Here is a 17,804-nt window from a genome sequence, read left to right as displayed (position 1 = left end):
GTTGATGGTGGGTCTTGAACCTGTTATCTTCCACTTGGTAGTCTTTCTTCTTCCCCCCTGAGGTAGAGCTAGAGCTACCTATTCAGACGCTAATCCTTCTTTTTTTGTGTGTCTTTGTCATCGATTTTTTTGTTGCTTTCGAGTTTTTTTTAACTGGAGTCTCGTCTCGACCGTTTTTCTCAGGAGGTTGGACTTCAACCTTTGTGCTGGATGGTTGAACCCTCAGTTTCAAGATTTTCCAAAGCCTCCAGACTGGAGGCACACACCTGTGCCATTCCCCTGAAATATAAAACTTTTTGCCGGTTGTGGTGTGTGTGCAAATTTTCATGCATTTTTGTGTATGTTTAGAGCTTCAAAAATGATTTTTTTCCCCCCAGCAGACGTAGAAAGTATAATCATAAGAAACCCTAGCAGTTCAATAGGGTCTTCGCAGTTTGGTGCTTGTACCCTAATTATACTTCACCTAAAAATGTTGTTTTCACAGCTGTCTGCACTATATAAAGTCAAACAAGAGTTCCTGGATCTTGTTCTGTTGTACTTTCAGCTGTCTGACCTGTCAGATCAGCTGTCAGAGCGATGCAGAGCTTGCAGCATGAACTGATGTGGCAGGCAATTTCCTGGTGCAGTAAAAGTTTGACACATCTAATTTAATTCTGGTATGACTGATCAAATAGCTGATGGACTATTTTCATAATTGAATAATTGCTGAGATGCTGATAAATTACAGATTGAGCTTCTAAAGTGTGAATATTTCACGGACTTGAACTGCTTATCAGACAAAAGAAATGAAATCAATACACAAATTGTGAAACTGTGATGCACATTTCCCTTTTTTGACCTTTACAGACCAAACAAATCGTGATTTATTGAGAAAATATGTGTACAAAACAAATAAATAATTGTTAATTGCAGTCTGAGGAGACAGCTGATTTTCTTTCAGCCACATTCTCTGCAGAAATCAGGTCAACAAATATCATGCTCCACTCTGACTGTTATCTGGCCATAGAAAAAAGTGGCCTGTCGCTCCTCAGTCAGAGCAGAAAAAGGAAGTCTGCTGCTCTCTTGTGGTCGAGAGGGGACCTGCAGGTGGTCCACTCTGTCACCAGCAGCATCCTGCCACACGGAGGGTGGGGGGGTATTTTCTGGATGACACACCTTCCATAGATGTTCATCAGAATGATGTTTGAAGTCAGTGCTAACAGTAAAAATGGAGGAGGAATACTTTGAATTGTCAGTGGTCACACTTTCTAAGCTGGAGGGCGGGCTGGGATTGGTGGTGGTCAGAGTGCATGGATCACTGCTCCTGCCTTCATCCCCCTCCGCTCTGACCTCCCCTTCTCTGCCCACCACTCTGCCCAGACGAGCTCTTATTTTTTGCCTCAGTCCCTCCAGAGCGTTCTGGAAACGCTTGCTAAGCAGAGCATACAATAGAGGATTGATATCAGAGTTCAGCAGCACCAGCCAGTAGGAAAAAGTAACAACAGAGGCAGGGACAAGGTTGGATCGGCCTGAAATAGCAGTTTCTGTGGCCTGAATCAGGGCCACGCCTATGTATGGTGTCCAGCAGAGAAAGAAAGCTGAGATGACCATGAAGAGACGCAACACTCCGTGATTGTGCTGCTGGGAGTTCTGCAGAGTCGCCTGGGAGGTGCTCTGAGCCAGAAAGGAGAAAAAACGTCTGCATGCTGGGTTGCTCTGCTCTGTAGTAGCACCTGGAAGAGCAGAGTTGATAAAATCCCTCTCCTCTGTAGTGACTTCAGATACAAACTGTCCACTTACGTGATAGATGAGTGTGGAGGGGCTGTGGAGGCTCTCACAGTGCTGCTGAGATGAGTCATCGGGAGGACAAGCAGAGCATGGATTCCTGCTGCGCTGGACAGAGTCCTCCAGTGTATGAATCCTCCTGGCATGGCTGCGGGCCACCTTGACAATGTTCACATAGCAGAAGAGGATGACAGCTGCAGGTAGGAGGTAGGAGAGCGCAGCCATGAAAGCAGTGTAGCTGGGACTGCTGGCCCAGTTGACTGCACAGCTGTACATTGGAACCACAAAGCTGATGGAGCCCCAGCCCAGCAGTGGAGGAGAACTGGTGGCCAAGGCCTGCAGCCAGATCCACAGCACCACAGCACAGATCCTCCACAGGGTGCATCGGGAGCTGTAGCGCAGGCAGTCTATGATGGAGTGGTAGCGGTCAAGGGCAATAGCGGCTAGTGTGAGTACAGAGGCTGTGCAGTACACAGAGGAGGTGTAACCCACGTACAAACAGAGGTCCTATCAGACAGGAACACATGCACACTGAATGCATCAAAGGAAAACGGATGTAAACACAAAACAAGTTAGCTATAGGTCAAATGTAGAACATTTTATATCACTGAAGAGAGCCGTCCTACCCTAAAATCCACCCATCCATGGTTCATGATAGACAGAGCAACAAAAGGCATGACTCCGATGCCCACCAGCAGGTCACTGATGGCCAAGTTCATGATCAGCACTGATGTCACAGAGTGGAAAGTCTTGGTTGCAGCCACAATAACAATGACAAGGATATTACCTGCACAGAGATCCAACAACACACAGAGAGGTCAGGGTGAATTCTAGACTGCACAAACATCTTTTCCATGTGAAACCCAGCAACAGAGACACAATCCCCACAGTAATATCCTGTGATTTCAGAAAATTGTGGCCACAGAGACAGATTTGTTCTTATTAATGTTTAGGCTGCTAAACTAAAAGAGTTGGAAAATGCCAAACTTTTCCCAAGATCCTCTAATACTTCCTTAAATGTAAGCATTTCCTCCAAACACAGATAAAACATACCTGAGATGATGCAATATATAAAAAATTTTTTCTTTGGTAAAACTATAGAAAATGAATACTTCACTATGTAAATCACAGGTGATATTATTGAGGTGCTGAAACAAGGAAACATACATAGAACTCATGTTTTTGCTTATAAGTGTGATTCTCAGTTTTGTTGACGCTTTAAAAGGTAAAATGTCACCCGGTCACCATGTCTGTACCTGTCACAGCGCCCAAACACATCAGCACCATAAGAATCTCCAGGACCAGCTGAGTCCTCTTGGACATCCCAAGCTCTGTGTCCTTAGTCAGGCTCACGTTGATCACTGCTGCCGCCCGCAGAAGCGATCTGGGCTCCGACCAGGAGACATCCAGATTGTCCATAACCCTCCTGAATTAGCCGCTGTCCTCACATCATGAGTCACATACAAGCTGGACTAGATGGAAAAAGAAATTACTGTCATCACAAGTGCTCCATCTGCTCCCATTCTGCCTGGACGGTCTCCATGTGAACCAGGTCGTTTTAAACGGAGGGAGGAGGATACACGAACACCTACTGTACCTGATTTAACCCTTTCACTGCTTCTTCTGTTACTGCTGTCGTCTTGAGCTGTATTCAATCACGAAAGAACAACAAGGCAAAGAAATGATTAAAAGTATATTTATTTCAATATGTTTTTAAAAATGACATCTTTAAATCATAAACTGCAATAAAAAGCACTAGGAATACTGAAAATCATGCTAATACAAATGCAATACTGAGATCAGAATCTGCTGGGGGTGAACACTATAACCCAGTCCTGATGCTCCGAGGCAAAAACTAAAAGCTCACATAAACAAAACACCTTCCTCAAAGGAGAAAATTTCCATTTATACTGCTGCTCTGTCAGCACTCCCTCCATTAATATAACAGCATGCCGAGTGGCACATTTAGGTGCAATAGCCAAAACTGAGCTTTATTCATGGCTCTCATTAAGGCACAAGAGCAATGCTGAGAGTAGAATTCGAAAGTCAAGACCTACAGTATGCAGAAACCTCACAGACAGTAGGTGAAGTTTGCATTTTCATTTCAACTCTCCCCTGACGTGCCACCAGAGGAGGACAAGCAAGGTCAACATCTGGTGGTGCGATGTCATGTCAGGCTTCTTCTTCTTCTTCACTTGCGTTTCGAGTTGACCTCGGCCGAGGTGAGATGTTGTCGGGTGTATTCCCAAATCAACAGGGCAGCGCTCACATGCACATTGAGGGAGCGGATCACACCCTGCTGAGGGATCTCCACACACACGTCCAACATTTGGAGCAAGTTGGCAGGAATACCTTCCCGCTCGTTGCTGTGAAAGGGAAAGAGAAAATCAAAATATCGTAGAACGTAGCAAAGCAAAAGGGAATTTTAACATCAAATATAGATTAACGTCTACCACTGAAAGTAACCCATTTGTAAGTAATACAAGATGATTCATTTAGCCTGGCACAAAGACCTTAAGAAACTGCCAGGTAAAGGTAACACAATCTATCTACCAATGCCTCTAAAGCAACACCTCTAATTTACCAAGCTTTAGAACTGTCAGGCTACCCGATTTCCCTGTATCCAGTCTTTTTTTCGAAGTTGAGCAAGCCAGCCGTGCACAAATATTAATGTTTATATCCAACGACTGTCAAGAAAGCCAAAATAATATTTATCAAAATATTGAATGCCTTCAATTGGAAAGACTCAGTGTTTACCCCGAAGACTTTTTCTTTTTAGGATGAAAAATCTTCCCAAAGAGAATTCAGATCAACAGAAAATACACACAAAAATATTTGCGCAAATTCAGACGAATCCCTCAAGAACGGGCTATTTACTGTATTTTCAGTAGTTGAGTCATTTGGGACATGCTACTAAATTAAATCATATAATTATCCGGATAAACTGCAGAATCAAGCTGAAACCAGTGTATAATATATATACAGTATACTTAACATTTTTCTAAACGGATCTTTCATTTGGCTTCATGACGATATAGATGTGATTAAATTTAAGAGCCCTTAACATGAGCAGCCAACTTGCTCTTTATTTAATCTCAAGCCTTCACAATTATGAGTACTAAACTCGTAACACAGATGACACACGAGTGCAACTCCAAGAGCAATTCAAGCTGTAATCAACCGAGCACATACCGAGCTCCAGCAATATGGGAAATATGGGACATGCAAAGCAAACATAAAGAGGTAATGAGTTTGGCGTTCGGTGTCTGCAGAGGATGCCACACAGTAAGAAATCGTGATTTGATGAGCTACATTTATCTTGAGTGCAAGTGGGTGAGATAAAAGCGACCTGATGAGAAATTAGAGCTGGGCCATGCTGAGCCGAGGGGAGCACAGCTGTGAAAGCACTCAAGATTGAACTCACACATGGGGTGTTTAAGCTAACGGCGCTGCTCACACCTCTGTGGCTGAACGAGGTAAAACAAAACAGGACACCTACACAGAGGGGATCAATATTAATTCTTCCCTCTGCGCCAGGTCGGCTGCGAAATTGCGAAACACGTTTAGTGAGGAGAGTGAATCGTGCGGCTCCTGTTGCACATGCTTCTGTTCTTTGAGTAGCTACAAATGATTTTTTGTGTCACGGTGACCAAACTAATGGAAGCCACAGGGCAGCGTTACGAACAACACTAAACAAAGATTAATGTATTTCTTCTGCTGTCATTGCACTGCTTGTATTGGTTTTTGTAATTTATTTCCTTTGCTCCCCTCCGCCTCCTCTGGGAGAGCCAATTATAGCCCAGCATGTCCCGACAGGTACACAATGGAGAGGAGATGTGCAATCCTCACAGGGAATCACACTAAGCTGGTGAGAGAACGTTAAATAGCCTCGTCAGCTAACACCTTTATCTATGCGAGAGTCACAAGGGCATGGGAAGACAGAGGCTTGCATGCATTTATGCACAACTGGTTGTGTGCTAACGATGGAAAAACAGTTCTTGGAGCCTTTTTCATGGTTTCACTAACTGGAGGTGTCGTACCCCAGAAGTAGCAGAGTCTTCTCAGGGAACTGGTAGTCCTGGAGGCCGTGACTGTTGGCCGTCTGCTCCACACCAACAATACAGTATCCTTCACTCTTCTTCACCTGCAGGAAGTCAGTCAGCTCCACTGGCTTCACCTAAAGGACAGATACGGTGTATGATGTTAGTGATGATGGGGACAAACAAGGAGCAATCAAAGTGAGTTAAAAAGATATTTAAATGGAGGAAAGTAAGTTTAACGCTATCTAACCACCATCTGAGCCTGGAGCAGTTTCTGGGTGTTTTTTGCTCTTATCACATTTTCCACTCAACGGGAGGTCATTTTCTACTTCAAATTAAAGTGTTGCTCCTTTACAGAAACAGCACAACTATGACTATATGTAGAGAGAACTCAAAAAAAGAAATAACAGGGCTCACAGATGTTACCAATAATGGAAAGAAAAAATGTGAGACTACATATTACAGATGTTATACTAGCATTTCCTTTTAAATTTGTTTCAAAACACAGACTACAATCAATCAATTTCAGACAAAAAGTCCCTGAACTTTTGTCATTTGACCTTTTGTCACAGCTGAGTCACCAAAGGTTGCAATAAGGAACACTATATATATATATATATATATACACAGTGTTTCCCCTCCCATATAACCAGCAAGGTGGCCTGCCTCGTCGGTATAGGCCATCGCCTCATTAAAATACTGCCGACAATGCCGCCTCACTGGTCCGCGGCAAAAAAAAAAAAAAAAAAAAAAAAAGGGGCATTCTGTGTATAGCAAAGGTTCATTTTTAACAAATTTGTAAATGAGGAATGTAGAATGAAGTAATACGAAGATTTTAAGCAGATATTTAGTCAAAATCCCTGATGGAACAGCATGTCATAGGAGAGCAGTTCAGACATTTATATCTGGCAATTCTCTCTCTATTTACAGTTTCTGGCTTTGATAAATATTGTAATTTTGGCCATTTTGTAAAACAATATGCCTATAAAAACTCAGTGGTGGGTTTGATCCAAGGGTTAAAGGCCCTTTTTTCAGACAATAACATTGCGGTGGGTTAGAATACATCATATATGGAGTAAATGCTACAAGCTGTCACACTGTAATGTCCCAATCAGCTGCTCCATATGGTGGATGAAAAGATGCTCCAGACTTGGAGGGACACCAGCTAATCAGCAAGTTTCACAGTGTCTAATTTAAGGCTTCATGAGAAGATTTACTGTTCGCCTACAATACACCATGTTGATAGTTGTTGTACTAAAGCCAGAAATTTTAAAAATCTGAAGAATTTCAAAAAGATGCCAGCAGGTCTCTTGACAGTTTTTTTGGGGGTCACAGCACAAACAGGAAGATATTAGGAGAACTACATCTTACCACTGTACTGGTGACAACATTCCAGCTCTTTTGGATGCTGTGTGCATGTAATGAGGATTATTTTAACCCCCAGCTAACTATGCCAACTCAGTCTTTGAAGGTCCCATTTTCAGCAAATTATTAAAAGTCTCACATGTCGACAGAATGTGCCTTTTACTATTTTCAGCTCAAGTGACCGCAGAGACAGTTCATGTCACCATGACTGGGTAAGCCCTGGTTTAAGCTGTGTTCTAAACGGGCTGTAGTTTTAAATTCAGTAAAGCTGCTGCTGTTCACACTCCGTTCAGGAAGAAGACTCTCTCTGCATCTGTCAATGATAGTGCAGAGCAAAACAGTAGACCGCGAGACCTGGACTTTATATTGCTTCTAATATTCTCTGTGAGGGATCATTTTATGTGAAAATACAGAAGAATCACCAGTTATTGTTTTCAACACGTGTGCATGCTGAGTTTATCGACTGGAAACAACTGTGAAGTGACTGCCAATTAACATGTAGTCTGAACGGGCTGCATTTTAGTCAATATTTCATATTTGTTCTGTTGTCTGACAACAGAAGCAGAAAAATGTAAATGACAAAGCATTATTGGGAATTCAGCTGTACTAAAATACAGCATATATGAGCACAGAAAGCAGGACAGTAGCAGACAGACGTAAAAGTCTGACATCGGGGCATATGCTAATCAAAGCTACTGCTAACATTAACCACAGCACCTGCACAATGTCCTAACACAAGTGATTTTCAGATTGCTGTGGTGACATAGCCACCAAAAATACAAGTAATCCACTGGATCCTCAATTCATCAGATGCTGGGACTGAATGGAAACTCTTGTGTTCACTCTTGCAGCCAACAGAAGAACATTTACTCCTGGCCCAGACATTTTAAGGCTTGCAGAAGAAGCCTTAGAAAGTAAACTGACCTGGTGGACTACAGGCAGCTGCTCTTTTTGAATGGCTCACCTCACAAGCAGCAGGCAATGAGGGGGTTGGATTATACAAAGTGGGAGCTAGGTGATTATTTTCCCTGATGTGAGAGTAGCAGCCCAGTAAAATTCTTACTGGCTTGTAAAGCTGCGAGGGAGCTTGAAAAATGCCTTCATATCACATCTTTTATAGCAGTTTTTACATTATGTCTTCATGTTTATAACAACAAAATTTTTTTTGTAAGACTACACCATCCATCATGCTCAAACGAGCGTGATTAGTGAGGTAGTGAGTAGATTTTATGTACTTCACCTCTAACAAAGGAAGCCAGAGCTCAGACGAGACGCTCAGAGACTGGAAGTGTTTGTCATTGACGTGGCGGAGGCTGTCCAGAACCAGAGCGCTGGCACCAAATATCTCGCATGTCCGACACAGACCTAAAACAACAACAAACAAATAAACACAGACAAAGGCAAAGTAACATCCATTTGACTTATGAACTCTGGAGCTGCAATGACATCAGCATGCTTCTGAAAATAAATGCTCCATGACACTTGTTATGACATCTGTGGCTGCAATGACTAAGCATACAGAGTTTATCATCGTGGGCACAGACATACAAAAAAAACAATAAAAAAAAATAGGCTGGCGTTAACAATTGAGTGGGAGATTTCAAGTGAAACATTTACAGAGCAGTCAAGGCTATGTTACATCACCCAGTATCAATATTAGTTTTGAAAATGGGTCTTTTCTACTATAAACAAATTGTGATTGTTTCAGCGCTGTATCGTCTGAGACAAAAGCGCCGGAGTACATTTGCAGAGAACATAAAATATGTGTCTATGATGAAAGCCGGGCGATCGCCGTCTGAGGCCTGATAAGCGGTTCAAGTGCTTTTGGTGGAAGCTATGACTGAACTGTTTGTCAAGCTCACTACTGGGAAACCGAATGACACAAATCAAGGAGAAATTCACTGACTACATAAATGATAAAAATGTGAAATGATGGAATAGGTTGTGCTGCTCCTGACCTCCCAAATTGGTGGGCTTGTCTATAAGTGAAGCCACAACTAGCAGAGCGCCGTGCAGCTTGCCCAGTCGAGCAGCTCTCTGCGGTGGAACCAGCTGAAGTTCAGCCTCCTGCTCCTGAATCCCCAACCTCCAGGGGGTGATCTTCTTCTGCACCTCGGCCCAGCGCTCCTCCTTATCCTGCTCACCTGGAAGATAAAACATCATTACCACTTAGTAAGAGCCGGCATACGATTGTGGCAGAGTGTGGCTGTCTTGTGAGAGGTGCTGCTATACTTCTGTCTTGTTGGATCCAGTCTCCAGGCTGGAGCTGGTTCAAGTCGGGAGCCGGATTTCTGAAAGGGAAACGCGGACTTTCAGAGAAACATGACAGCTTCTCAAACTTCCAGGTTGGGATCCACTCATCGTCCGCCAACTCTGACAGACTGGGAAAAGTGCAGAAGATGGTCTGGTGTAGAAGAAAGCAAAAAAGAAAGAAACAAGTGTGATTCAGTGTCATCCTGTAGTTTAGCAGGCTTCTTCTTCTTCTGTTTACTTTTTAACATATTAGCATACCTCAACACTGTAATCCCTGATAGGATGAAAGGCACCAAAGAAGAAGTGCTCCTGAATCCTTATCCAGTTCTTGTTGGCATTTCTAAATGTGACACAGCAAAGGCATATGCAAATAAGCACATTAGCATTTTTGCTACAAACTTTTTGCGGCTATTGCAGGTGTTCTGCTCTCACCCGGTGCTCTGCATGGCCTCAGCCTGGTTCAGACAGGCCCTGATCACAGAGGACAAGCCTCTCAAAGCATCGGCCTGTTCTTCTGCCTGGTTTTCTGCCAGGCTCCACACTCTCTTCAGGGCTAGCAAGGCATACAGGCGGACGCTGAAGTTATGGTTGAAACACGACTGCAGGATGACGTCTAGTGCTTTACGCAACTGCACTGCCTTAAACACACAGGGAAAAAGATGTCGTAAATACTAAAAAGCGATATGAGAAGAATGGAGTTTGAGTGAAAAAGAAAAAACATCAAAGGCTTTACCTTATCCTTAAGATGAGGAATGATGACACTGAAATGTACCAGGACTGACAAGAAGGTGCAGACACTTGTCTTGGTCTGTTCGTGATCCTGTACAGAAAACACAGAAAATAGTCAATAATTCAATTTTTTCTTTCCTACTTTTGCATTATTTTCTGATAGATATGTGCCCTGAATAGATACTGACCATGTTGAAGCAGCTCCAAAAGCTGTCCATGTGTTGTGGATAGTGAAAAAGGATTAGAATCATCATCCACTCGATCAGGTACTTGACTGAGGCCTGGTTGCTGCAAAATCCAGCTTCAAACACACGTTCCAACAAAGTGGCAACGAACTCCTGCAGGCACAAACACAAGAAAAACACTTTGAGTTTTTTTTCCGTTTTTTTTTTTTACTTAATTGTAAGGGAGAGTGTAATTTTCTTACCCCTCTGAGTTTGGGCAGCAACAGCAGCAGTGTTTGCCATACTCGGTTTTTAACACGATGCTGCAGGGAGTTGCTATAGTAACGCACTTTTGACTTTGATATGGCATTATCCTGAGGAGATATAGTGAGGAGTTGAAAAGATAATTGAAAATGGCATCAAGTGTTAATTGTGTGAATTCAGTTAATCGTGAGAGACATTTACTCGCTAGATAATGAAGAAAATGCCCTAAATATGAGGTGGAAATAAAATCTGATATACAAAAACAGGTACTTTTGGCCATACATGAACAAAGAACAAACAAATTACATATAATTTGCCCCGCTCATCCCTTCATTCCTTTCAAAAATCTTAAACAAAAACAGAAATTCAAATATTTGACAAGAAATCCTTAAAGCTTAGGTGATAAACAGATTCCATACTGGGATTGGGAAGCTAATCTATTACATACCTTTTTCAACAAATCCAAAACCAGCTCCTCTATTAGTTTTTCATGCTGCTCATTAGAGGGATCCAGGCGACTAAGAAAAGCCAATATACATGTGCGAGGCAATTGATCATCCCTGTTGTCACTGGAGAGTAAAAGCAGTGGATTAGCTGTGAAAATGTCTACACAACGAGAGAGACCTCTAGTGGTTGTACTTTAAACTACAGAAATAGAGGCAGAGGTGAAGCAAATTACACCCGGGAGAATTACAGCTCACCTTGTAACTGCAACATTTGCCGCACACTTTTCACCGAGACGCTCCACATATATTTGGACATCCTGGACGAGCCTTTTAAAAGAGCAAGGGGAAACTGTTCAAACATCTCGGAGAGACAGCCCAGCGAATCTGAGAAATGCTGCCGAGACGTACCGTTGGTCTCTGCGGAACACTGGACCGTAGACACAAGCCTCGCTGACTATGTCGATGTGACTGAAAACGCTCGAAAAAGCAGCGTCAGCCGGCTCACCGCTGCCTCGATCTGTGGGCAGCCACGTGTGACAGCAGTGTTGCAGCAGCACACCGAACACGCCGCTCTTCGACTGAGACAGCTCCATCAACTCCATGGCAATCTAAAAACAAAGGTACGATCCATCACATGGTGTATAAACATGCATAAAGTAGAGAAAATGTGTGTTTAATGTGCAAATTAATGGGCCCCTGTCCATCTATGTCAACTGGTTTAATCTGATTCACCTGTTTTAAGATGGCTGTCAGGGTCGGAACCTGAGCGTGTGTCAACTTTAGCAGTTTAGGGTGGAAAGCCATGGAGATGAAGCCTTTGAGGGCTGGCCAGAAGTCATGAGCATTAGTGCTCAGACCCTGCACCAGCTCCCAGCTCAGAGTCACAGCCTCCACACAGAGGGCCTCCTCATCATGCACCAACTGCAATCAAAATGTCACAAAAACAAACATTTTAACATATTCTAACACAGTTCTTTTTAAAATTACAACTACTAGTTACTTCACAAAGAACTCTACCTCCATGCTACAGTCAAACATCACTTTCTAATCGCCTAAACTGTTCCAAATTGAGTGAGACTCACTTGTGGCAGCACAGTCTCCATAAATGTGAGCACAGGCAGCACCAGGTCGCTGGGAAGCAGAGCCAAGGCCTCAACACTGCAACTCAGAGCGGCCTTGAGAGTCTCAGATGTTTTGGGAATCGCCACAGACTCAGGAATCCCAACAGCCTTGATCAGAAAGTTCAGACAAATCCACTGGTCCCGCAGAAAATTGGCAGCGATGCGTCCCCAGTCCTGCTGCAGAAGGCCTTGTGCTTCGAGATCACTACAGAAAAAAGAAAAAAAAAGGGCAGCCCGGCACTTAAAAACTGTATATTTCTATCCTGAATTGTAATATCTATTGTTGTTTTCTGTAATAGCGGTAATAAAATGTTCTCACTAACATTGAGTAGTCTTCCATCTGTGGTTTCAGTAGACGTTTATTGACATTTCCGAGAAATGCTTGTCTTTGTGAGGAAGGGGACACTGGACTGTAAAAGTAATCATTCAGTGATTTCAGACCAGTAACAGTCTCTGGTTGCATGACAATCAGCTTCTCCTCCATAAGACCACACACCATAGCCAGGGATGCCATAGTAACCGCTCTAGACACCTGGTTTGCCACAGACGGTACCTGGCAATGGAAAAACAATCATTGCTGAATAGCTGAGCAACTAAACTGAATAATGGAATTCCTGCCCCATGAAAGGGGCATGTACCTGCTGGCTGGGTTCCTGCAGGACCATGAGGCTGTATTTGATGAGTTTAGGGAAACCATTCTGCTGAATCCTATTGTAGTGCTGTGGTGCAGAACTGCACATGACAACCAGTTGCTTCAGGACACAGAGATACAGCTCTGCTCGCTCCACATCAAACAGCTGTAGAAAAAAAAGAAAAAAGTCAGCCACAAAGGACATCTACGTAACTGCAGTGATGGTGACTTGTTTCCCTTGCTCCTTACCTCCTGCAGTTCCCCACACAGCCGCCTCAAGATAAAGTCCTGGATTGGAAAGACATGTTCAAAAATGACCTTCTCCATGGCAACCATCACACTATCCCCTGTGAAAAAGACAGCGAGGTATGAAGTGTTTGATTTCAAGTGCTCCCAAGTCCCTCACTGTATAAAACATGACAAGGGGAGCTGTGGCCACAGCAGCACAGGAAGAAAGAAAGAAAATAAGAGTATAAATCAGTAAGAGTGACCTGAGAATGTTAGGTCAGGTCATTGGACGATTAACATTTTTGGAATCTATCTCAGTCTTCAATCAAACCTCGGATCAAATGACGCTAAGAAGGTCTTAGGGGTAAATTCTGCAATCTACCAACTGAATGAAAAAGAAAGGAGTAGAGACCTAATCCAAAGCAAGAGCTATTCAATCCATGGATAAAAAGATTCATGTTGGAGGGGAGGGAAATGCAAGAGCATTAAAGGCAGAACTCAGAATATATCAGAAAAAAGTGACACCACATAGTAGGAATCTCTGAATTCCTGAAATGCTGCTTCTGATTTCTTTTTACAAAATATCAGAATTTGTAAAAGAGATGCAATGCTTTGTTCATGGAATGAATGCACCTGTCCATCTACTGTACCTGCTGCATACACATGAGCGCAGCCTTGACAGCTGTAACAATGAATCTGTGTTATCTTTACAAACCTTGCTGCACTCCAACGCCCTGACGGTTCGGCATCGCTCCGAGCTGGAACAGTCGGAGCACAAGCTGCAGGCTCTTGTCACTCTTACGCAGAGGCAGGTACATATTGGTGCTGACTCTGCTCAGGGTGTCCGCCAGGGGAGACAGCAAAGACTGTAGATCGTTACTGATCTCTGCTCCAGTTCGGCTCCTCTCCATGTCCACACACAGCAGAATGGCCCTGGCCAACTTATCAGCCTCTCTGGGGTCAGGTAACCTCTCAGACTGACCTGGGGAGCAACGAAACTTACTTTAATATTTTTTTTAAAAGAATCACATCTCCAGATGGAATTATTCACTTATAACTGCTTCACTTTAGACTTACCTGTGCTAGCTGGGACTCGGAGATAGGTGAGTATCTCATCTTGAACATAAGCTCTTACAGTGTCCGTATTTTTGGAAGCACCAAAGCCATCTCCATCCATAATCCTGGGCTTGAAACTGTCTTCATGGTCCAATAGCCAGGTACACAACTGCAGTGATGTCGCACATATACAAGATAACGATTAGTCAACCATACAACTTCTCAGCATGTTATGACTGTTCCTCCATCAGTCTTGGGGATACAGCGTACCTGATTCCAGAGCTGTGTTCCTCTACACAGCGACTCATCTGCACGGAAATGCATCAGAAAGCTAAAAACATCATCCAGGGTCACTGCGCTCTGAAAAACAGAAATAAATGCAGTGAAGCTCTACATCTTTAAAAAAATACTACAACAACAGTCCAATCAGTGACTTATTTTGTTGAATGAATCACAGGTATTAGTTTAACCTAATACATGTTTGTAATGTTATAATTTGGGGTGGTATTCAGCAAATATCTCACTAAGTCATCTTCTCATTTCTGTTGGAGGTTAATGAGGAACTACTGGTACCCTTTGCCAAATAGTTTTTCATTAGTGTTGCGTATGTTTTCATCGTTTTGGTGATATCTCCCTCGCACTTGGACTGTAGTTACAGATGTTTCCTTTTCAGTCCAATTGCTGTAAAAATAATTCCCAATTTTGGATAGAAAACATGTCTATTATTTCTGTTTCTGTCTGTGCACTATTTCTGTCTTACCACTACTGTGAGGCAGAGGGCGCTGTTCAACAGAAAGCACTGGGCAGCTCCTCTCAGCAGGACCTGATGAGTTATCATAGTGCAGCGCAGCACCTCTCTGCAAAACACAACAGAGAAAATCAGCCTCCCTATCAAGCGCAACAAGCAGCAACACAGCCTGTCTGTAAACATGACGAGTTACCTTAAAGCTGTGAGTCCACTGGTCTCCAGGAGTGGACTTGGTTGGAGACTGGACAGAGCCTGAGAGAGGAAGAGGAGCGGTACTGCACACCAGTGCTTCAAACTCAGCTGCTGAATCAACTGCAGCAACACACGACCTTCAAAACAAACACAATAGCCGGAATTGGGAAGGCAATTTCATAATGAGTCGGAGCTTTGTCAACATGTATTGTCTGTGGCTTCTGTACCTCTATTTTCCGATGGCAGGCTATTGAAGAAGGAGGCCATAAAGGCTTGGAGTTTAACAGCCAGCTCAGGACAGTCTCCTACACTTTGTAAAACTGACCTACATGCGGACAGACAATCAGTTACTTAAGTCTGGTGCCAACAACACTCAATAGCATCCCTGCACTGTATTGTCCTTAGTTTAATTGCTTAACTGGTTCTAAGTCCTCACCTGTGGAAGAGGGACGTTTCGGAGAGAACATCCATAAAGGGGCCAACGATAAACTTCAGAGCAATGTAACAGAGAAGAAAAATGTAATAAATAGGTTTGACTTTAAGTGTTTTCAGTGAAGGTGATCAAATAAGCCTTAGTGACAAAATTGTGCCTGAGCCTGTACCTGAGAAAAGGCCAAAGCAAAGGCTGATTGCTGGAGGACCCGCAGTTCGAGCAGATGACAAACTCCTTCTCTCATTAAGGATTTATTCTCGCTGTGGAACATCCGCTGGTACACGCAGAGCAGCCAGGACGGGTGGAAAAGGCTTTGACCTGGAGCTGCAAAACAGACAGAGAACTGGCATGAAGAGGAGACCATGTTGAGACACAGAACACTTATTTTTAAGTATATTCTTGGCGCTTTTATAGCCTTCATTACAGTAAAAAGTGGAGAGAGAGAGACAGGAATCATGGGGAGAAGACTGAGGGAAGAACATGCAGCAAATGGCCATGGGTTAGACTCAGACCCAAGGCCACTGCATCCATTGTGTTTGTGGGTCGCCCAAGACACAGAACACTTCTCCACTGAATTACTTCTGGATCTTTAATGAATTTTCAAGGCTATCTACATCTGCCATTTTCTTGCTATAGTGAAATGAAATTTAACTCCGATTATGATCAGTTCAGTGCTTTTGGATTCATAGAATTATGGGTTGGCTGTGTTGCTACATCCATCCAACACTTAAATAAAGCCATACAAAAAACTAATCTAAATAAAAGAGGTAGAAAAGGATTTTCACCAAACTTTCAATAACCATACCAAAGCAATTCCCCGCTTTGCTCAACCCTAGTATTACCTTGATTATCATTCACTGTCGTTCGGATCAGCGTGTCTATTCTGTTTAAAACTGGTCGAACAACGTGAACCTGCAGAGGAAAGACAGACAAGAAGGGGTAAAAGTTGCACCATGATTATATTTTGAATAAAAGAGTGAAAAGGCAGTTAGTTGGGATTTCCTACTTGGTTTTCCTCCAGAGTCTCCATCACCAGCGCATAATCCTCCCAGAACTCTCGAAGCAATTTGCTCTTGTCAGGGACCCATTTAAATAAGGTCTCATCTGCAGACATTTCAAGAAGAGTTCAGTAACAAACCTTCCAACACTTGTGATTTAAAGCTGGTACAGTGTGAGGAAATCTGAGCATTTTACCTTCCTCAGATGGAGAGAGAGGACAGTTCAAGCCCCGCTCCTCTGACAGAGCTGCACACCTTTTCAGCAAGTACAAGGCCCTCTTACGTGACACACTGTCTCTGTGAATCAGTCCATCCTGGACCATCCTCCAGAACTGGAGGGACAGACGAGGATCAGGCTCCCAGGAGGAGGAGGAGGGACGGCTGTGAGGGTTCAGGAGGTGGTCTGACAGGGCAGTCAGACACAGCAGGGTCCGCTCTGTCACCACAGGTGTGCGGTCAGTGGAGTGCCAGCTGTACAGATCATCCAGTATCACATTAAGGATGCCTTTTAACCTCACACCGCTGCAGCAGCTCAGTAGAGTTAAGATAATCCTGACTGTGATTTTGGAAACCAGGACATCAGGGAGAGTTCTGATGGATGACAGAGCAGATGATAAGATGGTGAGTGTGAGGGCTTCATCCGCTGACAGAAAAGGTAAGAGAGCAGCCAGGACTTCGCTGGCAACCTCCACACAGAGTCGTCCCTGACCCAGCAGCTCTTCTTCTGGTAGCTGGAATGACGGCAGGACGAAGCAGACAGCTCGCCTCCAAACCTCGTCGTTACAAAGAGGGATGCAAACGCTCAGAAGCCGGCAGGCAGCAGCTGTACTCTCCCTGCAGCGAGCACCTTCACCAGCTTCTGCTGATATTCTAGAGAGGAAAGGCAGACATTTTGTCCAAATGACCGACTCAATTTTTTCTTGAACGGAGCGTCTTTTTGCGTCTGTAAATTGAATCGAGTCTGCCAAAAGTGGTCCCAGTCCCTCAATGAAAGCTGTCAGTGCTTCCACCCGCTCCGTCTCCGGCCACGACTCCTCCGTCCAGGACAGACTTTTAAACAGAGCGTCGTAGTCCGGAGAGCTGGACAAAACCGCGTTCATTAAAACGGAATACATTGTACATATCTGTTATACTGTCAGGATGAAGCAAGCTACATATACCCGACTCTTATCCTCATTGCTGCCATGAGCAGCACGTTTTCCAAAACAGAATGTAAACTTCCGCAAACGTCACGTCTCACTCTCGCGAGAGGTGGGATTTCAGAAAGAAACCTACTGATGTTTCTTTACATATATCTACGTCATTGGGTAAATCGAAACGGATTGATTTTAGACAAAAGTAAAAGGAGTTGAAAAGAAACTGTAGACTCTGT

General features: G+C 43.6%; 2 protein-coding genes across 2 annotated transcripts; both read right to left on the bottom strand.

Moving 5' to 3' along the window:
* Nucleotides 1-823: 823 nt before the first annotated feature.
* LOC110952059 (5-hydroxytryptamine receptor 1D) lies at nt 824-3,497 on the bottom strand. Its single transcript, XM_022195395.2, has 4 exons — nt 3,362-3,497; nt 3,021-3,236; nt 2,391-2,551; nt 824-2,271 (listed from the first exon to the last, which is right to left on the bottom strand). The coding sequence occupies exons 2-4, from the start codon at nt 3,181-3,183 to the stop codon at nt 964-966; spliced, it is 1,632 nt and encodes a 543-aa protein (XP_022051087.1). The 5' UTR covers nt 3,184-3,236; nt 3,362-3,497; the 3' UTR covers nt 824-963.
* tarbp1 (TAR (HIV-1) RNA binding protein 1) lies at nt 3,447-17,696 on the bottom strand. The gene is made up of 29 exons (XM_022195394.2): nt 16,629-17,696; nt 16,441-16,538; nt 16,277-16,346; nt 15,604-15,758; nt 15,438-15,490; nt 15,229-15,326; nt 15,003-15,138; nt 14,822-14,918; nt 14,332-14,421; nt 14,083-14,230; nt 13,721-13,987; nt 13,027-13,124; nt 12,785-12,943; nt 12,470-12,699; nt 12,108-12,351; nt 11,758-11,946; nt 11,434-11,633; nt 11,281-11,352; nt 11,028-11,148; nt 10,579-10,689; nt 10,340-10,489; nt 10,156-10,242; nt 9,855-10,060; nt 9,681-9,762; nt 9,402-9,573; nt 9,128-9,313; nt 8,410-8,534; nt 5,805-5,941; nt 3,447-4,130 (listed from the first exon to the last, which is right to left on the bottom strand). Exons 1-29 carry the CDS (start codon nt 17,545-17,547, stop codon nt 3,956-3,958), a joined length of 4,875 nt encoding a protein of 1,624 aa, XP_022051086.2. The 5' UTR covers nt 17,548-17,696; the 3' UTR covers nt 3,447-3,955.
* Nucleotides 17,697-17,804: the final 108 nt, after the last annotated feature.

Source organism: Acanthochromis polyacanthus, chromosome 15, assembly GCF_021347895.1.
Source record: "Acanthochromis polyacanthus isolate Apoly-LR-REF ecotype Palm Island chromosome 15, KAUST_Apoly_ChrSc, whole genome shotgun sequence".
NCBI lineage: Eukaryota > Metazoa > Chordata > Actinopteri > Pomacentridae > Acanthochromis > Acanthochromis polyacanthus.
This window is presented reverse-complemented; position numbering and strand designations above follow the sequence as displayed.

Excerpts from the sequence above, each read along its gene's own strand:
- LOC110952059 (XM_022195395.2), bottom strand. The coding sequence starts at position 3,183 with ATGGACAATCTGGATGTCTCCTGGTCGGAGCCCAGATCGCTTCTGCGG. Across the intron at positions 2,552-3,020 it reads GTGTTTGGGCGCTGTGACAG|GTAATATCCTTGTCATTGTT; the intron begins GTACAGACATGG and ends ATCTCTGTGCAG. Across the intron at positions 2,272-2,390 it reads ATGGATGGGTGGATTTTAGG|GACCTCTGTTTGTACGTGGG; the intron begins GTAGGACGGCTC and ends CCTGTCTGATAG.
- tarbp1 (XM_022195394.2), bottom strand. The coding sequence starts at position 17,547 with ATGTATTCCGTTTTAATGAACGCGGTTTTGTCCAGCTCTCCGGACTAC. Across the intron at positions 14,919-15,002 it reads AGTGGACTCACAGCTTTAAG|AGAGGTGCTGCGCTGCACTA; the intron begins GTAACTCGTCAT and ends TGTGTTTTGCAG. Across the intron at positions 14,231-14,331 it reads GAACACAGCTCTGGAATCAG|TTGTGTACCTGGCTATTGGA; the intron begins GTACGCTGTATC and ends ACATCACTGCAG.